The 26822-nt window shown below is 40.1% G+C and overlaps 2 protein-coding genes across 5 annotated transcripts in view; both read right to left on the bottom strand.

Moving 5' to 3' along the window:
• Positions 1 to 1925: 1925 nt before the first annotated feature.
• LOC124395473 lies at positions 1926 to 3622 on the bottom strand. Its single transcript, XM_046863972.1, has one exon. It carries the CDS (start codon positions 3204 to 3206, stop codon positions 1926 to 1928), a length of 1281 nt encoding a protein of 426 aa, XP_046719928.1. The 5' UTR covers positions 3207 to 3622.
• Positions 3623 to 7670: 4048 nt separating this feature from the next.
• kti12 (KTI12 chromatin associated homolog) overlaps positions 7671 to 26822 on the bottom strand; it is a 21256-nt gene continuing 2104 nt past the window's right edge. For 2 of the 4 annotated variants that reach the window (XM_046864471.1, XM_046864468.1), the window contains 8 exons: positions 19567 to 19618; positions 19404 to 19456; positions 19208 to 19263; positions 19022 to 19101; positions 18715 to 18874; positions 14336 to 14398; positions 14126 to 14194; positions 9763 to 10222 (listed from right to left, as the gene is read on the bottom strand). In XM_046864471.1, the coding sequence (XP_046720427.1) occupies positions 10079 to 10222; positions 14126 to 14194; positions 14336 to 14398; positions 18715 to 18874; positions 19022 to 19101; positions 19208 to 19263; positions 19404 to 19456; positions 19567 to 19618 (677 nt within the window). In that variant the 3' untranslated portion in view covers positions 9763 to 10078. Of the gene's footprint in view, positions 8240 to 8612; positions 8762 to 9201; positions 9261 to 9762; positions 10223 to 14125; positions 14195 to 14335; positions 14399 to 18714; positions 18875 to 19021; positions 19102 to 19207; positions 19264 to 19403; positions 19457 to 19566; positions 19619 to 26822 lie in introns of those variants that run through there. The other 2 variants (XM_046864469.1, XM_046864472.1) reach the window with 2 other exon arrangements.

Here is a 26822-nt window from a genome sequence, read left to right as displayed (position 1 = left end):
TTGGAAAGAAACGCACAAGGTCGCATGCCCCCCCCCATGCTTCTGAGCCAGAACACCGGACGCTGTTCCGGGTTGAGTTGCCACATACAGGTGAAATGGGAGGCTGTAATTGGGCAGTCCCAGCGTCGGAGCCGTCCACAGGGCACGTTTCAGGGCCCCGAAAGCAGTCAGCATTTCTGAAGTCCATGTCAACGGTGTAGTAGAAGGATCAGAATGTCTCACAGCAGTTCGCAGACACTTATCGTACAGAGAGCAGTCTGGAATCCACTGACGGCAGTAGTTGATGAGGCCTAGGAAAGCCTGTAGTGCCTGTTTAGTCTCAGGCTGTGTAGTGTCCATGATGACTTTGATTCGCTCAACAGTCAATTTTCTTGAGCCCTGTGACAGTTCATAGCCCAAATATCGGACAGTGTTCTGACAGAACTGCAGTTTTGTCTTGGAAACTTTGAAACCCTTTGTAGCAAGGTGTTCCAGAAGAGCTATGGTGGCAGCCTGACAGGTGTCATAGTCAGTGCCAGTTACCAGGAGATCGTCAGCGTATTGTAGGACAACAGAATCAGGGGGTAGACAGAGGCTTGACAAGGCGTTCTTGACCGTAGTCGCGAAGACCGCGGGAGAATCAATGTATCCCTGTGGCAACCTGGTCCATGTGTACTGCCGCCCCCTGTGCGTGAAGGCAAAGAGTGGCTGAGTCTCTTTTCCTACTGGAACACTAAAGAAAGCAGAACAAAGGTCAATCACAGAGAACACAGTGTGTGTGCACGGTATTGAGGCTATGATGGAAGAAACATCAGGGACTATTGGTGCAACTGGAATGATTAACTCATTGATTTTTCGCAAATCCTGTGTGAATCTCCAAGAACCGTCTGGTTTTGGCACTGGATTAACCGGTGTGTTGTAAGGACTGACACACGGGGTGACCACTCCCTGTTGTAAAAAAGAATTCAAAATAGAGTCAATGCCGTTAGTTTTTTCAGGAGATAAAGGATACTGTTTAACAAACACAGGTGTCAAATGTTTTACCCTGGCCTCGTATGGAGGACAGGAGACAAGACCCACCTCATCTTTGTGCTCAGCCCACAGAGAGGAGTCAACAGATAACAAAACGGGAGGAAGGACACTAGTAGTACTCGCAGCTGCAAGGTCATGGGGAAGAATCGACTGAGAGAGAGCATATATTTCAGGTGCACATTGTTCTGCAGTTTGAACGGTCATGTTAGAACCATTAAAAACAATAGAAAGCCCCAGGAGACCCATCAAATCTCGGCCTAAAAGGTTAAAAGGACAGTCAGGCATATACACGAAAGAATGTGTGAAAGACAGAGAAGGATCAGAAGGACAGGAAACAGCTAAAGGTGTGGTGAAAGAGGAAGTGAAAGGGACCCCATCAATTCCCACAGAGTTAGCTGACCGTGTTGATAAAGGCCCTTCATAGTTCCTCCCCACAGAGGACAATGTGGCTCCTGTGTCTAACAGAAAAAGATATGAGATTTCTGCTACTGTTAAAGTTACCACAGGTAGTTCTCCATTGTTCGGGGAGGTGAAGGAGAGATGCAACATAGAAACGGCCGGGTCTCATGACTCTGTAGGCAGCCCTATTGTGGTCCAGGCTGCATGGGCTGATCAGTCAGGGGGCAACTGCACTCCCTGTTTTGCTCATCCCACTGCTTCTTTCTACACTCCCTTCTCCAATGTCCTTCCTTTCCACAATAATGACACTTCCCTGTTTTACGATCATTCATCCCTCTCCCTCTACCTCTTCCTCCCCCACCTCTGGGGGGGTAGGCCGCTGCAACTGACAAACATGCTTGGTTCTTCTTAACGTCCAATAAACCATCCCTTCTAAAGTTCTAACCTTTTCTCCAGCAGCCCGGACAGTCAAGTTGTTTCTATCACTCCAATGATGTTTCAGAGCGTCCTGTATTTCAGGCGACAGTTGGACAAAAAGTGGACAGAAATAAAGGGTTAGAATCGGTTTGTACCAGATCGAGACCACCTAAGTGTTGCCACACCTGGCTGAATCTGTTAAAGAAGCCAGATGCTGGTTCGTTTTTTTCTTGCTTACAGTTAGTGACCTGAGATAAATCACGATTTGCTTGTTTAATAGACAACAAGTATTTAGTTAGTTGGTCTTTTAACATGGTCAGGGCTCTTGGGTTATCTTTCCAGAACAAGGTTGACTTTACTTTAGTTGATTTTTCTTTGCGCGCTTCCTCATCCCCCCCACCTTCTGTCTTAGTTTTTACCTCAGTAACAACTTCATCATTTTCATGACTCAACACAGGGACATGTTGAACCAGCATCTCCTCATTATAGCTATCTCCTAATTTATTCTGCAAGATAAACCTATAATCTGCACCAGTCAACTGGCAATTTCGTGAGCTTTTGATCAACATATCAACAAAAGGCAGAGGCTTATCTGGCGATGGCAAAAGGCCAATAATGTCCTTCAAGGCTGAAGGTGAGGGCGGAGTAACCTGTACTCCCGAAGGTTTAGCTACCCACACACATGCTGCATTCCATGGTGGGGGATCAGGGAGTGTCCCAGCATCGGGACCAACATTATCGAGATCACTGTTATCATCTGAACTCTCAGAACTGGAACTAGAGCTAGAGCTAGAGTCCCCCGAATTTCTTGCCTTACGGTTCTTTTTTAGTCCCTTTTTTTTATTTTTCTCAGCTGAGGTTTTTTCTGTAGCGGGGGCCTTTAGTGCAGCTAGTGATGGATATAACTTAGGTACTGATAATGAAGGTGGTGGAAGGGCGGAGGCACCAAGCAATGGTAATTTTTTCGCATCCCCAGAGTAAGGTGGTGGGTTAGTAGGGGAAACAGGAGGAGAAGTTGGGGGCACGCAACACTTATTTTTAGGAGGTTTTGGGATAGCTTTAAAAACCCTGTTTGGGGTATATATTTTTTTAGATTCATCCCATATCTTTTTCATGTCATACCACCGTCCATAGGACTCTTCCATGTAAGAGTTTTCCCATTGAGGATCACCAATACCTTCATAAATCATGCGATAAGCGGAGGCTAAATAACCAGGATCAAATGTACCTTCACGAGGGTATGGTGGAATGTGAGGAGTTACCTCAGTCCATCCAGCTAAATTGTCAAGATAAGGAGTAACATAGTATGTTAAACCACAACGTTGAATCCAAAACGAAGGCGTTTCTTCGGGCTCAGGCTTAGGGTAAGAGTTTCCCATCTTAAAATTACTCTATAATCAGTGGGCAAGCAGAGAGCACAAGAACCACAACTCGTAACTTTATGTCAGTGCGCTTCTGCTCAGTCCCTAATGACTGAGGTTTTCCTTCCCAAGGGGGCTATACAAGAATCTCCAATTCTTATAACTGCTCAACACTACAAACGCGTTAAGGTTTACCTTCCCCCCTGGGAGATAACAAGTTCAGATACTATCAACCAGGTAGTCAACCAGACATGTCTTACCTGATCGAGAGTATCACGTCGGGGTCACCAGATTGTTAGGAAGATTTTCCCCTCAGGTCCTTATGCTCTCTCTTTGCCACACTGTAGAGGCGCCTCGGAACAATGAAAGAACAACCCACACGAATCAAATCACGTCTGGTTTATTCAAGATCACTGTTCAAAAAAATTTATCAGAACAAAGTATTTATACACACAGCTTTGCAACAAAGGCGCCACGGAGGCGGGGTTATTGCGCAATGGGAGGGAGTCAACGTCCCTTCTCGCGAGATGAGCATCTGACTAGGTAGTAAACACAGGTAGTGAACACAGATGTTCGTTGTAAGAAAACAGAACATAATCTTCTCCTATGTGCTTTTCGTGCTGTACCCAGGCTCAGCATTAAACAACATTGTTATTTTAAAGCCAACTAAAACATAGGTATGTGTAAGGAGGAACAGAATATACACGTAGAAAAACAGGAACATGTTCGGTGACCTTCAACTACTCCTGCCTAATCAAGCTGGGGAGTAACATTTTAGCAACATAAATCTTGGTACAATTAGTTCATTCATATAAAATACATTCTCACAGTGTGTGTGTATATATATATATATATATATATATATATATATATATATATATATATATATATATATATATATATGAAAGAAAAAGATGAAGATGATGATGATGATGTATATGCAAAAAATGCTTATGGCAGTAAACAGTGAAACAGTAAACAATAAACAATTATGGGTTATATAGGTTATGTACTTAAATCCTTTAAACTGGCAGTTATCAACACCCTAATTGAAAAAACCTGACCTTGACCCTTGTCAGCTGTCTACTACAGGCCAATATCAAACCTCCCCTTTATATCCAAAATTTTAGAAAAGGTTGTAGCACAGCAGTTATGCTAGTGTGTTTAAGTAAGTGCACAAATAAGCTTCACTTAGTCCAGCAGCAAGAGTCCTTACTAGATCTAAAAAATATGACCACATCACCCCTGTTTTAATCAGTCTACACTCCTTCCAATCAAATCTTGCATTAATTATAAAATAATACTATTGACGTATAAAGCACTTAACTGTCAGGCTGATGACGCGGAAGCGGAAGTACACCCGACGGAGTCCAGAGGCCGTACAATGCCCACGGCAGAGTCCAGAGGCCGTACAACGCCCTCTGTGGAGTCTGGACACCGAGCGACGCCCACGGCGGAGTTCAGGAACACAGTGACGCCTTCAGCGGGGCTTTGAGCCATAATGACGCCCTCAGAGAAACTCGGGAGTGCTTTGTCGTCCTCTGAGGGACCTGGAGGAGAGACGTCGCCTGGAGAGAGGTCTTGGTCTACGTCGTCACCCTTGGAGAGGCTTGGAGACGAGACGTCGCCATCAGAGAGGCTTGGAGGCGAGACGTCACCATCAGAGAGGCTTGGAGGCGAGATGTCGCTATCAGAGAGGCTTGGAGGCGATCCGTCGCCCTGCGGGGAAACTGGAGGCGATCCGTCACCCTGCGAGGAACCTGGGGGTGAGCCGTCGCCCTGCGGGGAACCTGGGGGTGAGCCGTCGCCTTCAGGGAGACTTGGGGGTGAGGCGACGCCTTCAGGGAGATTTGGGGGCAAAACAACGCCTTCAGGGAGACTTGGGGGCGAGACGACGCCTTTAGGAAGACTTGGGGGTGAGACGAAGCCCTGAGGAGAACTTAGGGGCGAGACATCGCTTTCTGCGGTGCCTGGGGGTGAGCCGTCACCTTGTGGGGAACTTGGAGGCGGCGGTTCAACGTCCCCTTCGTGGTCCGGCGGCGGTTCGACGCCCGTCTCATGGCCAGGCGGCGGTATGACGACCCCTTCATGGCCAGGTGGCGGTACGACATCCCTTTCGCGGCCAGGCGGCGGTGCGGCACCCTCGGCGGAAGACTGGAGTGGAGGGGCACCCTCGGCAGAACACTGGAGCTGAGCGGAACCCTCGGGGGAACTTTCTGGCGGCGCGATCCGGCTTTGGGGAGTCTTACCCGCGAGGATTGGCACGGAGCTTCCGGTGGAAATCCGCAGCTGGGTTCGGCTGCTGATCCATCGCAGTTGGGCAGATCCGCTTTCAATTTAGGTCGGTTTCTCTGTCAGGCTGATGACACGGAAGCAGAAGTAAATCAATCATGTTTATTGAACTCAAAATATACACGTCATTAAGAACGACAAACCAAATTAATCCGCTCGGGATGAGTAATCCAAAGGAAAGCAATATCCAAAAACGAAAGTACACACCAATGGCCAAGAGTAATCCACAAGGAGATGGAGTTAGGAGACGAAACCAGTGGGGAATGCTGGCGGTCGAGGATCCGCGGGATCACCAGCATAACCTTCAAGAACCGATAGCCTGTGACTCGAGAACAAGAGTTTATATAGTTGTTTCCATAATGAGTCACAGCTGTCGGGAATCAAAGCCAGCGCGGCATAGTGAAGGCAGTGTGACAGCTACCAAGGGGGGCATGGCAGGTGGATCCCTGACATTAATGGTCTCGCACCACAGTATCTGAGTGAACTTCTGTACCAGTATGATCCTCCACGCCTACTTAGATCAAAAGGTGCAGGCTATTTGTTGGTACCTCAAATAATGAAGAATACAGCAGGGGGCAGATATTTCACTTACAAAGCCCCACAGTTATGGAACAACCTTCCAATCAGTGTTCCGGACTCAGACAGTCTCAGTGTTCAAATCGAGGTTGAAAACGTATTTATTTAGTCAAGTCTTTTATCAGTAGATTTTTCTTAGGTAAAGGAGCAGATCTGGAGGGATCATGGATATAGAGTGTTTGGTGATTTGGGATATTTGTATGCTGTCGTCCCCTCACTCTCTCATGTTCACTCAGGTTTGTTGATAGTGGTGTGGTGGGTCGTCTCTTATCCCAGAGATCCCTCATGTTGGTGTTTACCTTCTGGTTCTCCCTTTTATCTATGCTGCCATAGCGAGTCTTGCCGGAGTCCAAACTGCACCCCTCTTCTCTCTCTCTCTCTTTCGGTCGAGTTAAACATGCTCCTGAGGTTCCAGTGAAGACTGTTCCTGCACCTCTTCCCTCCGTGGATCGTTCCACCTTGTCCAGGCCTGCCTCTTGATAGTGTTCTTATTAATTGGAGGCCACTCTGTTCAGCTGGGGACGGTTTCTCATCAACGCCTTGGGTGGTTGATGAAATTCCGGAGTAAGAACGGGAGCTTTGAGGATAGATTTGGACTGTAGTTAATGTCAACAGACTGCTACATTGACTCAGGACTACAGTTTTCTTCTGATCACCATCACTGTACAAACAGAGCAGACAGAAAACTGCAGACAGACAACACAAGACAGTGTGAGACGAATACGAACAGAAAATACAAAATAGAACCGACAAGTAAACCTACTGTATACTCTGATTGTACAGTACTGTGCAAAAGAGGACTATAAAGGACTATGAACAAAGAGTATCTGTTAACATGAACACAATGCAGTGCAAAAACAGTCAAGTTTATTTATATAGTACTTTTCACAACAGACATTGTCTCAAAGCAGCTTTACAGAAATCAACAGTCAAGATGAATGGTGTGCATTTATCCCTGATGAGCAAGCCATGGCGACTGTGGCAAGGAAAATCTCCCTTAGATGTTTTGAGGAAGAAACCTTGAGAGGAACCAGACTCAAAAGGGGAACCCATCCTCATTTGGGTGACATCCAGAGTTTGATCATAAATCTATCAACAATACAGAACACTGGAGAGAGAGAGAACTAACATGAGTACTGGAGTATAAGATTATAAGTAAATGTTCTTTCTACAGTCTTTGGTATAAAAGTAGGAGCTACTGAGCTCAACATTTGTGATCATCACAGATCCAGCAACAGCTTCTCCATGCCAGAGCCTTCAAACACTCCAGGAGGTCCAATGTCAAAACTCCACACATGTAGTGGGATCCAATTGCCACTGGTACATCTCTAGATGGTTCAGGATGATTGCGAGCAGATGCAGCAGTCGAGAGGTGCAAAAAAACAGCATGTAAACAGTATAATATGATTAAATATAAATAAATGGTGGTGGAATGGATTGAGATTAGTAAAGACTGTTTAGTATAGGTTGTACAGTTCAGTAACACACAGTTAAGTGAGTGAGTGAGTCTGTGTGTGTGTGTGTGTGTGTGTCAATTTCAGTTCAGTTCTGTGTTGAGGAACTTGACGATGTGGTTTGAGCTGTGCATTGCTACACAGTCGTGAGTTAGCAGAGTGAACAGCAGAGGGCTGAGCACACAGCCGTGAGGGGCCCCACTGCTCAGTGTGGTGGTGGAGATGATGTAAACAAGATCCAGCGTGTTCACCACTCTCATTGATCAGTGGTCAGTGGTGAATTCCTATGGTAAATAAAATGGACTGTATCTTAGTCACGAACTCCACTAGCGATGAGCAAAAGCAGGAGACAAGCACAGAATTCTTGCACCATTCTGTGTTGATATGAACACACACGCCACCCGTGAGTGTTGACGCACAGAGCTGCGTTTCTGTCGACACAAAACGTGGTAAGCCCATCTAGCTGGATGGCGGCATCCAGAACTCTGTCGCTGAGCTATGTCTCCATGAAAACAAAGACGCAGCAGTCTCTAAACTATCGCGGCGTGGTCCACTGTAGTCGAATGAAATCCAATTTATTGTCCAGGGAGCAGACATTTGAAAGTAGAATGGACAGGAGAATGGCCATCTGGGGTTAGCCTTTAGCCTAGCACGGACACCCGCCTGATTGCAGCACTTTCACTTCCTCTCCCACCGCTTATGTCGTCTCCTCTCCAACCAGCAAAATACCTGAAAGCAAAACAGACACAACATCGACTGAAAGTTTGCAACCTCCGAGAGATTAAATAGTGTAAGAGGTGCTTGCTAACGTTTCTGTGAGGAACAAAAAAAAAACACTTCATACATTATGAAAACATATTTTTTTATTAAGTAAAACTGATTTTCTTCGTGGAATTTTGATGGTAAATGTATTTTTAAGGGAAACACTCTCAGATGGTGGATTTGTATAAGAATCTCACCACCCCTCTTCCGGCGATATCTGACTATCGGATTATCAGCCTAAACCCCCACCTTTGCATCATTTGCCATGTTGGTACCGCCAGCATTCACAATTTTACAGGCAAGTTGTAAATAGTGTTGTTCATGTCCATGTAATCCTCACCGTTTCTTGCCATGAAGAAATCCAGTGGTCTGTTGTCAGTCAAAGCAGAAAGTGGAGGTATTTCGACATAAGTGTAGTTCTCAATAGTTGTTTGGGTATAAGGTATTGTGAAAATATCAATTTCTGGCTTGGAACACTCTGACAATAGACTGTGTAAGAAAAAAATATGTTAGGAAATGGCTGCTTGTTGCCTCTCTGCTTGGACTTTTTAAGACTGGGTACGGTTTTAGTTATCTTGTGTCTTTTATTCGGGTCCGTGTGTCGATGTCCTGGGGGTCCATTAGGTCATTTGCGCACAATCTTGAGGCCCAATCTGTCCTGATTCCAGTTTTGTGACTTGTACATTATGTTGCTTACTACATCAGCATATCCCTATCCATAATTTTTTTTTACATAATCAATATGTCTAGCGAGTCTGAAGTGTAGTTTAGATATGAATTTACCGTAACTAAATAATGTGTGGTCGTTCTGATCTGTTTTGACTTTAATCGATATATATTAGTAATGTAGTTCTTGGCGAGAGGTGCGTAATGTGGCTTATCATATGTAATAGTGACGACTGTTGATTTCACCCGATATATGTACGCACCTTAGTAACAGAACAAAGCTGTCATCGACTCGCTGTCCAAGAGTTGTTTGCTTCTGTGACTGCAAGAACAAGGTAAATTGAAACGTCAATGTTCACACGTCCCTGAATATGATTATTCATACGAACTTCACGTCAATTAGGTAGTGTTAGCGCAGGTTGGTTAATTGGCTAATGCACATTTAATTGCATTAGATTCTGCTAAATACTAATTTAAAATCCAAATTAGATTAAATAATTTCTATTTACGTCACAATTTTATTTTATTTCAAATATCAATCAAAACACAGAACATGTAGATAGATTATAGCTACTGAAAGGCTCTTCAAAGTTTCTTTAACGGTACAGTAACATTACTTAGTGTATTGTATACAAACTTGTGTAATTACATCTTATGCAATAAAGGATCTATGAGAAATGTATCAAGAAAATTGATTCCCCAGTTAGCTGAGAAAAATCAGAATGACTAATACATCAGCAGGAGACTAACATTGTTTTCATGTGCATGCATAATGATGTTAAGCTTACAAATACATAATTAAACACAAGTATATAGCAGACAGCTGAAACAATGTTTTTTTATTATTATAGCTTTAATATTAATACAATTCCAGGGTAAACATCATTCAGTCAGAAGTATTGGAATCTAAAACAATAGCATTTGACGAAGTAAAATTAAGGATAGTACTAAAGAAAAAAGGTAATTCTATATTTCAAGAATTGATGTCTGCAAGCATATAAAAACGTATTTTAGCCTGTTAAAAATAAATGTCAACATATTACATTTACAATCTAAAATCATTTGAATGTAAATTAACAATTCATTAAAACTCTCAAAACACTGAATTGTTAAATTGGGTGTTAAATTTACTGGCAGCGATTAGTGCACACTTTTGTTGAGGTACTGCACAAACATATTGGCTATCTGTCCAATGTTCTCTGCTGGGTGCATCTTGGTGTAACTGATGAACTGTCGCCGAAGTTTCCTCAGTTCAGCTAAGTTAAAGCTTCTTGTTACCTTTATGTGTTGTATAGGTTGAGGAAAACAACTCTGTAGTAAATATTGACAGTAGTAAATATAAACATTTGAATCCCATAAATATTTACAGCAATATTAAGCATCATCAATTCCCTGGTTTAGATTAATCACACACATACACTATACCAAATATATATTTTTCCAAATGCATCCTTCCTCTGATGTATACCGATCAACTTTATTAAAGGTCAATTCACTACACCACACGTCAAAATAAAATAATCTTTTACTTTTCATAGACTTCAGAGGCATTGTTGAATACTTTTAAAGAATAGGTACTTGGATATTTTTGAAGAATGGCTAAATGGTGTGCCTAATACTTCACACACAATTCTGTACTAATAATACTAAGGCCATTCATTAGAAAATTTTTCCATCTAGAGTAACTCAAATTTTCCTCTATAAAAGTATTTTCGTTAAATCTTCCTAGGGAACTTCTATTTTGCTGATAGGTGCAACAAACACATATATAAGATGCTGCTATATCCATGCTAAGGTTTTCAGGCCCCCCCCTTTTATTCTTTGGTGCTAATCACCATTTTTCATGTGATATTTTTCACAAACATTAAATCGATGTTATGTCTTTCATTTTATACATGCAATTTTAATCTTTAATTTGAGTTTTTCAACATCTTTAAAGCCTGTATTTCTGTTCCCTATAGTTTTTCTGGTTTTATATGTTAGAGCAGTCGTCCCCAACCTTTTTTGCACCACCGGTTTAATGTCAGACAATATTTTCACAGACTGGCCTTTAAGGTGTGGCGGATAAATACAACAAAATAAAATAATACGAACGGCATAAGAACTGGTAATTTATAAATATAATAATAAATGTGAATCCATTGTGGTTTTTTTTGTTAATTTTGCTCACTTTGGGGTTTCAAATTAGTGGTAATGTATTATGTGTTAGCGGCCGGAGCAGCCCCTTTAAGAAGGTAGCGGATGGAGGTAAGACATGTGACCGAGGCATCTTCACATGCATCAAGAGTGAGTCATAGACAGATGTGATGGAGAGAATCCGGTAATTTTCCAAAATAAAACATCGTTCAGAATCAGATAATAAATAAAACGAAAATAATCTAAGTTATGTATTCTTTCTGTACCAGTTGACCCATGGACCGGTGCCGGCCAAGTTTTTCTCGGCCTACTGCATGGACAGAACACTGGAGTCGGGGAAGTCAAGAGGAGGTGGAGTGTGTCTGATGGTGAACAACCACTGGTGTGACAGCGCGAGCATCGTTCCTCATAGTCATAGTTAGTGCTGTTTATATTCCACCTCAAGCGGACACCGACACTGCAGTATGGGATTTGCACGAGACACTAACTCTTTACCAAACACAGCATCGGGACGCTGCGCTCATTGTGGTAGGAGATTTCAACAGTGCCAACCTCAAGCACACACTACCAAACTTTCATCAGCACATCACCACTGCTACACACCATTTAAGAACAGCGACAAGGCACAATCACGTCCACCGTTTGGGAATTCGGACCATGCTGCCATCTTCCTCATGCCTGTTTACAAACAAAGGCTGAAACAGGAAGCTCCTGTTCAGAGGGAGCTTGCGCGCTGGACTGACCAATCGGTGGCCGCTCTGCAGGACGCTTTGGATGACGCAGACTGGGACATGGCACTGGCACTGGCACTACGGGAGGAAACTAGAGTCACAGTTCCAACATGGTGGCACTAGGAGCCTGTGGCAGGGACTAAGAACAATAACGGACTATAGAACACTATCTTCTAGAATGGTGAATGCGGATGCTTCTCTGGCAGACGAGCTAAACACCTTTTACGCTCGTTTCGAGGCTGCAGCTAACCTCGCTAGCAGCACAACCAGCGTGCACGCCGAGAGAGCCGGAGAGGTAAACACGTTCACCATCTTGAAGTATGACGTGAGGAGGGCATTCAAGAGAGTAAATACCAGGAAGGCAGCAGAACCAGATGGCATCACAGGTCGGGTTCTGAAAGCCTGCGCTGACCAGCTAGCACCAGTGTTCACTGAGATATTTAACCTCTGGAACAGTCTGTTGTCCCCTCATGTTTCAAATAGTCCACCATTGTTCCTGTCCCGGAGAAACCCCAGCCCGCCTGCCTTAACGACTACCGCCCTGTAACCTTGACCTCAGTAGTGATGAAGTGCTTTGAAAGACTTATCAGAGACTTCATCACTGCATCACTACCAGACACACTGGACCCACAACAATTAACGTACCGTCAGAACCGTTCCACTGGGGACGCCATTTTACATCTCCTCCACACTACAAAGAGCCACCTGGACCAAAGAAAAGGGAATTATACAAAGATGCTGTTTGTGGACTACAGTTCAGCATTTAACACCATAATTCCCTCCACACTCACCTCTAAGTTGGAGGTCCTGGGACTCTGTGTCAATGGATCGCTAACTTCTCCAACAACGACGAGACGGCCTACCTACAGGAGGTTAAAAAAACTGGAGAGATGGTGCCAGGAGAACAACCTTCTCCTGAACGTCAGCAAGACTAAGGAGTTGATCGTGGACTTCAGCATGAAGCAGGAGCGGTCATACCAACCGCTAAACATCAACGGGACCCCAGTGGAGAGAGTGGACAGTTTCCGGTACCTAGGTGTTCACATCACACAGGACCTGTCTTGGTCCTGTCACTTCAACACCCTGGTGAAGAAGGCCCGGCAGTGTCTGTACCATCTGAGACGCTTAAAGGACTTTAAACTTCCCTCTCAGGTGCTAAAGACTTTCTACACCTGCACCATTGAGAGCGTTCTGACGGGTAGCATCACTTCCTGGTTCGGGAACAGCACCATGCAGGACAGACGAGCCCTCCAGAGGATGGTGCATTCAGCTGAACGTACCATCCACACCAAGCACCCTAACCTGCAGGACATCTACAGCATGCGGTGCCGGACCAGAGCTAGGAAGATTGTGAAGGACCTCAGCCATCCCAACAATGGACTCTTCTTTGTTGCATTTAGGGACACTGGACTCACACAGCACAGTGCACTTTGCATTTTATATTTTTATACCACACCATACTGCACACGGACACTTTATGGACAATCAAAAACCATGCTTAAATTGTTTACTGTTGTTTACTGTTTAACTGCTCACTGCCATAAGCATTTTATTGTATGTATATATTCTTATTTTTATATAGTTTGTATACTTTATCTGCCTTCTTTTTCTTTGTTTTATTTTTTCACCCCATTTTATTCCCTCATGCCAGACAGTCGTAAAAAGCATTTCACTGCATGTCGTACCCTGTATGTATGCGTGTGACAAATAAAATTTGATTTGATACACAGCAGTTTAGTGGGAATCCTATGAGTTCTCTGGATTGTGTGTGTGGAACTCTTAAGTTTACTATTAAGCATAGTCAAGAGTTAGTTTTTACAATTTGATTTCACTAAGATTTTGTCCCAACCACATTTCTTCTTTAAGGAAAATGGTTTACCACTATCCTTCCAGGTTTGAATAATGTGTTACAGTTATTAAACCAATTTTAGTAGTTACAGCAATCTTCTTAGTTTTCTTTGCTTCAGGCAAGTCAATAATTTGACCCTTCTGAAAGAGAGTACCATCTATTATCTATTATTATTACCGGATATGTTTTATGACATGGCTGCTTAAGAAATGAGAAAGAACTCACTGCATCAGTTAGTGTTAAATATGTTATCAGATGTAACAATTATTTACTATAATTATTATCCAATGGAAGGCCCCGACCTATCTGCTTACTAAAAACTTGCTGGTTATTTATTTTTTGGTGTATAAAATGACAATTCGGTCATCGTTATGTCAGTACTTCGTTGTGTATTATTGTAAATATTAAATTGGTTGGACCAGAACAGTGATATAAAACTGCAATAAACACAATCAGGGATGCAAAGGATATTTTTTCGGTAGTTCCTGGAATTGCAATTACATCCCCAGGAATGCTGGTCTTCTGCAAGTCAAAAACAGCCTAAGAGAAAAAGTTAGGAGTCTAAGAGATAGTTGCACAAAATGTGAAACTAAATGTATTAGTATATCCTGTGGTAAAAAATAGAAATAAAACTACAAATTGTAAGGCCTAAATATTATAAGCTAAAATTGAAATCTTTACCATCAAGACATCTTGAGTAACTCTGTCCAGCTCATATAAAAAGTTGACAGATGATAGTGGTTGCTGGGGGGGGAAAAAAAATTACTTATCATATATACACAGTTTTGTTTTTGAACTGTCAAGTGCAACAGTAGTAATTTCACTTTGCCTGAGAAATATTAATTCCCCAAATGTATCCTTTGGTAAAATACCTAGCTAAGTGCTAGCTACTGTATATTGCAGGATTGAAAACATCTACAAAAACATGACTGTGATGATAGAGATCAAAGTGTCAAAGTTGCTGCCATATTAGGCTTAAGCATCTTTAAGAAGTGACAAAAAAAAAAGTAGATGCTATAAAAAGCTGCTATTATTTGTTTTAAGTTAATTTTATATAGAAGTTTATGAACTAAAAATAGGAGTCATTCAATTAAAACTTATGTTTAACAAACCTATCGCTAAAGTATAAACCATGCATCATTATTAAAAATTTAAATTTTTTGTGACCAGAACACAAAAAAAAATATACATCATCCCTGCATAGGATAAAAACAATCAGGGAAAACAAACCAAACCCCCATCATGTCAGTGTTCTCTATTGGAAACAATTTTAACATTTCTATTTATAACTATGAGTATGAACCATTAGGTTTAAGCTGATGAGGAAAATCAATTAAAATGTCACCAATGTTTTATATTTTATATTCTTCAAAGTAGCTACCTTTTGCTCTGATAACAGCTTTGCCTGATAAAACTGACCGAGAGAATGCCAAGAGTGTGCTATCAACTTGAATGGTTTTTCAATAATGTAGAAGGGGTTCCCCAAAGGTGTGTAGTACTTGCTGGCTGCTGTTCCTTCTGTCTCCGGTCCAACTCATCCCAAACTCTCTCATCTGGATTTAGATTAGGTGATTGAGGAGGCCAGGTCATCTGATGCAGCATTCAATTTGCATTTGCGGCTTTTAGCAGACGCCCTTGTCCAGAGCGACGTACAAAAGTGCTTTGAGTCTCTAGCAATGAATAAATCTACACTGGTTTGCAAGATTACAAACTTAATATAAATATAAGGTTGAGGTTAATCCCTCATGTACAGTTGCATAGACAATGTTCACTAGACACCAACAGAATTTTACTTTGGTAAAATAATGCTGTGTGTGATATATATATATATATATATATATATAGAGAGAGAGAGATAATTATAGATTTTTAAGTCAAAAAGAGAGTAACAAGCAAAGCACCCCTACACCATCACACCTACTCTATGATTCACAGTGAGAACTGTTCCAGTTCAGGAACTGTCTGTTCACCCTCTCAACACTTGACAAGGCACACGTGTGAATTAAACAATTCCAGGTGACTACCTTATAAATTTTATGAGAAAATGACTTCAGTGTACAAAGTTGTCATGAAAGCTAAATGTAGCTCCATTGGATAATCTAAAATATAAAATGTGTTCTAGGTTGTTTAACATTTTTTATGTTTACTACATAATTCCCTAAATATTAATAATTCCATACATGACATTTTTGTCTTTTATTCGTTTCCTGCTATTTGCTCTTATTTGTTCAATTGCTCTACATCCACCATATTTGAAATCTTTAACATCCCCAGCATATTTCTTTACCTATTATTCTGTTGCATATTACAGGAAGAAGTGGCCTGTATTAGATGGTCACTTTTTAAAAGCTTGGTGCAAATATGCACGTATGAAGCTTTAAAACATAGACTAGGGCCAAACACACAGACTACCCCATTTCATCTTCTTTACACATGTATCACACTTGCATTCTTAGTTAATATTATTGTTTTTTTTTCCATCTTTATTCTGTGATTTAAAACCTTCTATTTTATTGAACATTTTATTGCCTTCTAATGGTTATGGTGTAAATAGCAGAGGTGAGAAGTAATGAAGTACAAATACTTTGTTACTGTACTTAAGTATCTTTTTCTGGTATCAATACTTTACTCCACTATTTATTTTACGGACAACTTTTTACACAAATATCTGTACTTTCTTCTACTTACATTTTCAAACCAGCCTCGTTACTTTCAGTATTATTTCTTCTCATTGAGCGCTGTTTCCAGCCTATCAACCCTTCATTGTGCGGCTTTTTCACCATATCACTGGTGTATTTTTCCTGACTATCAGACGTAGACAATGAGCAAAGGCAACAAGAGGAATGGTTAATGTGAATTCAGAGGGAGTCACTAATGTGAAAATAAATAAAAACAAAGATATTCCTTAACACCCATGGCCAAATATAAGGGAGATGTTCAAAATTACCGGTGTGAAAAAGTGCTGGCTTTCAAGAATTCGCCATCAAATTTGAGAAAGCACACACAGGTAATCTAAAAGTTTTTATCGTTATTTCTTTCTTGTCATGAGCCATTTTAATGTTTAAAGTTTTTTCCCCTACAATTTAGTTTGTCATTTATATAAGGGATACTGCCACATGTTGCTATTTTTTTTAAATAAGCATGTTTTTATTTTCTTAATTTCTGTAGTATGCAGCTGTCATCTGAAATCTGAGGTTTAGTCACAGTTTCTATATGTTGTAGAAGGTGAAGTATAAATTATAAACTTCCTATTTGAACTTCAATAAAAAGCACAGGATAACTCACCTTAAATTGGTCATTCGTAAAACATCATAACATAATGGAGTTGTTTTAAGGACTGCTGGAAAAACCCTACAATCTGGGATATGGCCTTGTGTGTGTGTGTATATATATTACACACACACACACACACACACACACACTTCCGCAAGTTTTTCTGCGGCTGCAGTGCCGTCTCCCTACCGTATATTCGCATATATAAGATGCACCCTGGGTGAGGGGTATGTAAAACTTTCTATAAGACGCTTCATATATACGCGAAAATACAGTAGTGAGATGGTGACGTGGCAAAAGGCGGCGATTGGGGGCCCCCCCCTGTGCTTGAGATATTAGGGTTCGTCGACATAAAAGAATCGACATAACCGAATAAAAAATGCTAAGACAAAGCGAGAATTTGGCGTTTCCACTTCAAAAACGTCGACTTAATAGGGTTGGCGAGTTAACCGAGGTTGAGATAAGTGGGTTCGACTGTGTAATTATATATATATATATATATATATATATATATATATATATATATATATATATATATATATATATATATATACATACATATACACATACATATACACATACATATACACATACATATACACACACACACACACACACACACACACACACAAAAGTATTGGGACACCTGACCTTTCCTGCTATATGTGGTTCTTTTCCAAACTGTTACCACAAATCTGGAGGCACTCAATTGTACAAGATGTCTTTAGATGTGCTATAATGAAATTTTGCATTCACTTGAACTTGTTCCAGCATGGCAATGCCCCTGTGCACAAAGTGAGCTCCTTGAAGATCTGGTTTACATGCTTTGGAGAGGAAGATCTTGAGTGGCCTGCTATAGAGCTCTGAACTCATCCCTACTGAACACCTTTGGGATGAATTGGAATGCTGACTGCACCCCAGGTCTCCTCACTTACATCAGTACCTGCCTTTCATAACACCCTTGTGGCTGATGAACACAAATATATTAATAAGCACTCTCCAAGAATCTAGACCAAATTAAGACAAAATGTTGAATTCAATGCTTAAAATTTACATATATTACTAATTACCAGGTGACCCAATCATTTTAGAAATATAGTATGTGTGTGTTTGTTTATATTATTTATATATATATATATATATATATATATATATATATATATATATATATATATATATATATATATATATAAAATTATGGATACATTCAGTTTTTTATTAATACATTGATATAATGAGGTCCAGTTACCAGCGTGACACTAAAACAGGTATTAGTAACAGCTACTTTCTACTTAAGTACATGTCAGATCACAAACTTGTTTACTTTAACTTGAGTAAATAAAGTGTAGTCACAACTTTTACTGGAGTCTTTTAAAACAGGAGTATCTGTACTTCTACTAAGTACTAAGTTTACTAAGTAAACGATGTGTATACTTTTCAAATCATAAGCACTATATTGCTGGTATGTACAGTACCTTTCATTTCATTGTTTTATGTATAAACAGACTCAAGTAGTTACAATGCCCTCCAAAAATATTGTCACACATGGTAAGTATGAGCAAAGAACTATTTTATCTGTGTGTGTATTTTTATGATTTTTTGGCAACATTATTGGAATCACTGGGAATTCATAAGAACATACTGCATGAAAAAGAGGATAGGTGCTGTCAATGTCGCTCAAAAAATACTTTGTTTCATAGAGATATAAATAAGAGTTACCAGTATTAGTGAAGTGCAGTGTATATCCATATATTAAAGTCTATAAGAAAAAGTAAGAACTTTCTTACACTTTGTGTAGACTGGTTAGGAGGTGGTACTTTTCTTTTCAAAATAGCATCAGAAATGGCTTCAAATGGAAGTTTGTCCTCTTTCTGAACAGTAAAGAGAGGACTATCCCACCTATTTCTTGAATCGGGGGCTTCAAATCTCAGAATTAGAGCATCCATACTATAAAAGGAAAAGAAAATAGATGATTTAACTGAAAAACGCACTTGTAAAAAATTATGGCTGAACTATTCTGCACAAAGAATACACTAAGAATATGCGTTTTTAAATCTTAAACAATGATTGAAAAACTGGTAAATATGCACTTGCATTTCCTGGGAATATTGATAATTTGCTTCTCTTTCCTTGTTCCACTCTGCACTCAGTGCAGCAGATGTCAAACAGTAGACCTGAATAACAATGTTCATACAAAACATTAAACCTAAACATAACGAGTTTAGAAATGTAAAGCTCTTGATTGTTTTGAACAAGGTTTTATATCATGATTGCACATACCAAACAGTGTGGTGTCTGTACATGCTTTATGAGACAAAAGAGTTCATATCTGTAACCTAGAAAAATAATTGAACTAATTAAAAGAGCCAGAAAAGTTTATTTTTTAAAAGAAATATCAACAATACCTTTTTCCAAAGTTCTTTCAAAAACACCATATAAAGTTACTTAAACTTTTGAGAATACATATATAATTCACCTTTAATGTAATTCATTGAATCCAGAATAACAATATCATCTTTGTTGATTTTCCTGTTTCAAAGGGAAAAAAATTGCATCTATGATTTGAAACGTCAATGACAAATTGTTTGCAAAAGCCACTTTTATATATAATGAGTTGCGCATCAATGTAACAAACTCACCTCTCGACTTCAGACCGCAAAGAACCTCTCAGATTTTTCTCTCTCTGCGAGTCTGTGGTAAAATAAAATCTTTTTAGAACACACCAAACATATGCAGAGGGGTTTTTAAAAGAATAAATGCACAGATGAGAATACCCATCTGTTAATTCTAACTTAACTTATAGCCCCAGAACATCTGTTGTACACCTTTGTTCAAGGTAGGAGATGAAATTAACCCTTAACTACTAACTAAGTGTAATTTCACCAGAGCAATCAAACAGTTATGCTGCAAGCATTTAAAATTGTTTTTAACCTTTAACAGTAGACATTTCATATGCTATTTGTTACATGACAGAATTGTTAAAAAACATACAAGTTTTTATAATATAACTATTGAATATGACATTATTCTAAGCCAACAAAATACAGTTATGGTTACAGACAACTGGTAGGATTAACTGGTCCATGGAACCAAATGTATTCAATAACTTTAAGTAAGCAACTATGTGTCATATCAGTAAAGTGGATATACCTGTAGCTAACAAATGAGTTTTATGGCATCTGTTTGGGTACCACCAGGCTTTTAGTACAACAATGACATATTGTCTAAAATGTTAACACCAACCTTCCAGTACACACTCAAGTTTTACTGTTCGAAAGTATTATTTTAGTGCTAAATTAGTATTCTGCGAGCACATCCCTTTCTGCCAGACAATTGTGCACATACAACATGAGCATATCATCTAGAGGTCAGAGTCAAATGCACTATGCCAGAATGAAACAAATTACCTGTCAAGGTCCATGTTTCATAGGAAAAATAAACAGAACACAATGTGGAAATAACTGGAAATATGTGGGATAAAGGAAAGCTTTGTATAATCAATTATAAACTATAACTTTAACCTATGACTTAAATTAGAGCTTAAAATGCCTATAGTAACAGAATACAGCCAGACAAAAGCACATTATATGGCCAAAGGTTTTAAATATCTGAGCATGACACTAGAGATGGATTTTTCAGTCCCGCTCACGCCCACTCCTGCAAAAACATAATTTTCTCCCACCTGCAACATTTTGTCTCACTCCACCCATAATATATATCAGTAGTTTTATTTTCACTGCACTGACTGCTTCTTCCTGCTACATGTTGTCCATGTTCATTATTTACGTAAAATCGTATAAAACTGTAAAGGGAGATATGATTTAACTTACAGATGTAAAATAAAATCTCCATGCAGATTTCCAAGTCTCTGTTACTCTGCCCACAAGAATTTTCCCACATCACCGCTTTGTGCAAATCTCAGATAAAACAACTTTTTTTTTCTGTTTTCTTTTTTTGTAAACAGCTGTGTGAGCAGAACAGAGCTGCATTCACTTCCTGGGGTGTCACTGTGCACGTGTGCTGTTTTACCAATAACAGTTTCTAAAGTGTAGTAAAACTAAGACTCGCCCACATGGTGAATAAAATATTCCCATATATCGTTAGAATCCTGCACTCATTGGCTACATTTTCTATCAATAATTGTTTTACCATAATGCTGCTGGCTGCTTACACTGCTTACACACATTCAGCAAATACATTCATTATACGTTTTCCATTAAAACAGTGATCTGAAATCGCTGCTTGCGGCTTAGACCCTGCATAGTAGGGCTGTGCAATATGGACAAAATAATCATATTGCGATTTTCTGAATAAACATTGCGATTGCGATTTTGGCAATTGTTTTTGCTTTTTCAAACATGCTTTTTCTAAATGTATTCAGTGCACAAGAAGTGCATAACAAAACATTTCACAATGAAATAACATAGTATTCATAGTTTAATAAACAAAACTGTAGTAAAATTGTCTTTAAAACAGACAACATAAAATAAATTAAGATTAACTAAACTAAATTCCAGTCATAAATAAACTTCAAAACTTTTTTCAGAGCCCTTGTATCAAGCCAATCCTGAACCAGAGACAATTTCAGGTGTGTCTTACCTGGGCAAAGTACAAAAAGGACTGGACTGTTTTTTTTAGATGAAAGGAAAGAAAATTTAGCATTTTATTTGGAAATCAAGGTCCCAGAGCCTGGAAGACAAGAGGAGAGGCACAGAATCCAAGTTGCTTGAGGTCCATTGTAAAGTTTGCACGGTCAATGGTAGTTTGGGGAGTTGTGTCATCTGCTGGTGTTGGTCCACTGTGTTTTATCAAGTCCAAGATCAGCACAGCCATCTACCAGGAAGTTTTGGAGCACTTCATGCTTCACTCTGCTGACCAGCCGCATTGAGATGCTGATTTCATGTTCCAGCAGGATTTGGCACCTGCCCACACTGCCAAAAGCACCAAAAGCCGGTTAAATGACCATGGTGTCCTGAACCCTATAAAGAATCTATGAGGTATTGGCAAGAGGAAAACGAGAAACAAGAGACCAAAAAATCCAAATGAGTTGAAGGTCACTGTCAAAGAAACCTGGGCTTCCAAACCACCTCACGAGTGCCACAGACTGAATCACCTCCATGTCACGCCCAATTAAGGCAGTAATAAAAGCAGAAGGAGCCTCTACCAAGTACATAAACAGTAAATGAACAGACTTTCCAGAAGGCCAACTAAAAAAAAATGTTTTTGATTGGTCTTAGGAAGTTCTCTAATTGTGTGAATTGGTGGGTTTTTGTTAAATGTAAGCCAAAATCATCAAAATTTAAAGAAATAAACACTTGAAATATATCAGTCTGTGCGTGATAAATCCATATAATATAGGAGCTTTACTTTTTGTATTGAATTCCTAAAATAAAAACTTTATAATGATATTCTAATTTAATGAGATACAACTGTGTGTGTGTGTGTGAGCATTCTCCTACTGATATACCCCATGTCCCTCCTCTGCACATGTCCAAAGCATCTTAATCTCGCCTCCCTCGCTTTGTCCTACATGCGCTGTCCCTCTAATAAACTCATTTCTAATCCTGTCCATCCTCATCACTCCCAACGAAAACCTCAACATCTTCAGCTCTGCTACCTCCAGCTCCACCTCCTGTCTTTTACTCAATGCCACAGTCTCTAAACCATATATCATCTCAGGTCTCACCACAGTCCTATAAACTTTCCCTTTCACTTTCACAGATAACTCTTCTATCATAAATCACTCCTGCCATCACTCTTCTCCACCCACTCCACCCTGCCTGCACTCTTTTCTTCACTTCCCTAACACACTCTACATACCACCGTGGTCGGCCAGATCGAAAACAACGACGAATCTGCCTACAGGGAAGAGATCCGTAATCTGGCAGCATGGTGTGCCACCAACAACCTGACCCTTAACGCCACAAAGACCAAAGATCTCATTGTGGACTTCCGGAAATCCAACAGCGGGAGACATCTACCAGTCAACATCAATGGAACTGAGGTAGAGCGAGTCTCCAGCTTTAAGTTCCTGGGAGTTCACATCTCTGAGGATCTGTCCTGGCAGCAGAACGTCAGCTCTAGTAAAAAAAGCACAACAACGCCTGTACTTCTTGAGAAGTCTCAAGAAATCTCATCTGTCCCCGGGGATTTTAACGAGTTTCTACCGCTGCATCATTGAGAGCATTCTGACCAATTCCATCACTGTATGGTACAGAGGCTCTACTGTGTGTGAACGTAAAGCACTGCAAAGGGTGGTCAAAACTGCCCAACGCATGACTGGCACCCAACTACCTGCCATTGAACACCTTCACCACAGCAGATGTCTGCGCAGAGCTCACAACATTATCAAGGACTCTTCACATCCCAGTCATAAACTGTTTAACCTCCTTCCATCACGAAGGAGATACAGGAACTTGCGCACCAGAACCAGCAGGTTCAGGGACAGCTTTTTTCCATCCACTATCACATTACTGAACTCTACACTACACCGCTAATCACTACAAAACAAACACAAACAAAAGACTGTATATAACCTCTGTACAATACATGTACATACTACATAGTATCGTTTTCACTCCTCAGTACATCTGCACTTTTTATATCTGTATGTATCTTTATCATTACTGTACATTCTGCCCAACATTTCACATTCATTTGTGTATAATTATATATATATATATATATATATATATATATATATATATATATATATATATATATATATATATATATATATATACACACATATACACACACACACACAGTGGAACCTCGGGTTATGAATTTAATTCGTTCGGTACTTTATTCGTAACCTGAAAAGTTCGTATCCCGATACAAATTTCCCCATAATAATGAACAGAAACTTGGTAATTCGTTCTGGACAACCAAAATATTACTTAAATAAAAATAAAGCCAATATTCACTAATATTATTTACTTTTAACATGTTATATTAAAATCATACCACATAAAACATACAAAGAGGAAAACATCTTTACCGGTACTTTCCTTTGAGAAGACTCGCTGCAGGAGGCGACGTTCGTAGAAGGGGAGGAGGAGAGTTATTGTTTGAAGGAGAATCTTATTATATTATATTATTTATATATTATTATATATTATATTATAGAATATTAAAGACAATGTTATTAACACGAACGCTGAGACAATTGTTGCATTAGAGGGAAAATGAGAGCTGTTTCTTTAAGGCTACTATCAGTTGGTATTGAAGTCCAGAGTGAAATTCATTATGGGTATTGTACTTGGAAAAGACTGTAACCCTGCTAATCTATCTTCATAAAAACAAGTAAAGTGGTTATGCATCGGCTAATGTTGTCCATCTCATCATTCCACGAGCATCAACTAACGAGTTGTTACGCTGCCGCCGGAAAAGTTCAAGCGGATAAGTAACACGATGCTCGCTAGGGACACAGGACGCTAACTGATGTGATGAGCTGCATGGATAGAGCAGAAACAACCAACTTGCCTGCGATTTTTTGGTGAGCGACGTTCGTATCCCGATATATTGTTCGTAACCAGGGCAAAATTTTGATGAACTGCGATTCGTAACCTGAATTATACGTATGCTGGGCGTTCGTAACCCGAGGTTCCACTGTATATATATATATATATATATATATATATATATATATATATATATATATATATATATATATATATATATTTTTTTTTTTTTTTTTCCTTTTTTTTTTTCCACTGTATATACTTTTATATATACCACTTGCTGTAAATATGCTAGATAGTTATCTGCACTGTAAATATGCTAGATATTTATCTGCACTTTTGCACGACTGCTACATTTTGCACTTCTGGTAGATGCCAAACTGCATTTCGTTGCTGTGTAACTGTACTATGCAATGACAATAAAGTTCTATCTATCCATCTATCTCTCTCTCTCTCTCTCTCTTTGCACTGTAGACCCCAGGTACCTGTACTGCTTCATCTTCTTCACCTCTTCTCTCTGCAATCGCACTCCTCCACTGCCCTCCCTCATTCACACACATGTACTCTGTCTTACTCCTACTGACTTCTCATTCCCCTTCTCTTCAGCGCGTACCTCCACCTCTCCAGACTGTTCTTAACCTGCTACCTACTCTCACCACAAATCACAATATCATCTGCAAACATCATAGTCCATGGAGACTCCTGACTGACCTTGTCTGTCAACCTGTCCATCACCACTGCAAACAGGAAAGGGCTCAGAGCCGATCCTTGATGCAGTTCAACCGCCACCTTGAACCAGTCAGTCATTTCTACTGCACACTTCACTGCTGTCACACTGTCCTAATCTCCTCTCTCGGCACCCTGTCGTACGCTTTCTCTAAATCCACAAACACAATGCAACTCCTTCTGAGCGACTCTATACTTCTCCATCAACATTCTCAATGCAATTCCTCGGCATAAAACCATTCTGTTGCTCACACCTCTTCTCTCAGCCTGGCTTCCACTACTCTTTCCCATAACTTCATGGTGTGACGGATCTACTTAATTCCCCTAGAGTTACTGCAGGTCTGCACATCTCCCTTATTCTTAAAGAATATATATATATATATATATATATATATATATATATATATATATATATATATATATATATATATATATATATATATATATATATGGCTTTGTAAGAAGCATATCAAGGTTCTGGCGTGGGCTAGCCAGTCTCCAGACCTAAACCCAATAGAGAAACTTTGGAGGGAGCTCAAACTCCGTGTTTCTCAGCGACAGGCCAGAAACCTGACTGTTTTAGAGCAGATCTGTGTGGAGGAGTGGGCCAAAATCACTCCTGCAGTGTGTGCAAACCTGGTGAAAAACTACAGGTAACGTTTGACCTCTGTAATTGCAAACAAAGGCTACTGTACCAAATATTAACATTGACTTTCTTAGGTGTTCAAATACTTATTTGCAGCTGTATCATCAAATAAATAGTTAAAAAAAAAAAAAAAATCATACATTGTGATTTCTGGATTGTTTTTTTTTAGATTATGTCTCTACCAATGGACATGCACCTACGATGACAATTTCAGACACCTCCAAGATTTCTAAGTGGGAGAACTTGCAAAATAGCAGGGTGTTCAAATACTTATTTTCCTCACTGTGTGTATATATGTGTGTGTATATATATATATATTATATATATTAAGGCTGGGCGATAAATCGATTTTATCGATTAACTCGAATGTGTAGTTTACATCGATCTCTTTGAATAAAAATCGGTTTTCTCTTTAATGTCCGCCGACGCTCTCCTCTGGGCTCCCATAGTTTCGAACAAACTCAGCCCCCGCCCCCCTCCCCCCGCGCATTTGCCATAGAGATACACAAACAACATGGCAGCGAGCAGAGAAGAGCTCGTTCCCAAGAAAAGTTAAGACAGCCGCATCTTGAAAATACACGATTAAGCAGCCGCACTTTGTTTAGTGTTGCACGTCCAATCGTACACTTACAGTACGGGTGGTGGAAGCGACCAAAATACATGTATTCGTCCACTGCAAGCGATCCAAAACGCAGCTGCACGACTTGTGTTTAATCAGCCCAAGTTTTCCCACACCACCCCACTGCTGCGCTCCCGTCACTGGCTTTCAGTAGCTGCACGTATCAGATTCAAATTTAGATATCAGATTTTTGCCTACAAGGCCAAAAATGGACCAGCACAATCATCACATCTCGCACTGCACCACGCTGTCTGAGATCCTTCAGCACTGCTCGACTGGTACCACCTTCTCTCAGAATGAGAGGTACGTACACTTCAAGGCTCTTCTCTGTTCTGGCACCGAGGTGGTGGAATGAACTTCCCCTAGATGTCCGTACAGCAGAGTCCCTGATTATTTTCAAGCGACGACTGAAGACCTACCTCTTCCTGAAATACCTAAATT

This window comes from Silurus meridionalis, chromosome 13, assembly GCF_014805685.1.
Source record: "Silurus meridionalis isolate SWU-2019-XX chromosome 13, ASM1480568v1, whole genome shotgun sequence".
Taxonomy (NCBI): Eukaryota; Metazoa; Chordata; class Actinopteri; order Siluriformes; family Siluridae; genus Silurus; species Silurus meridionalis.
Note: the sequence above shows the minus strand (reverse complement) of the source record. Positions and strands in the feature narration are given on the sequence as shown.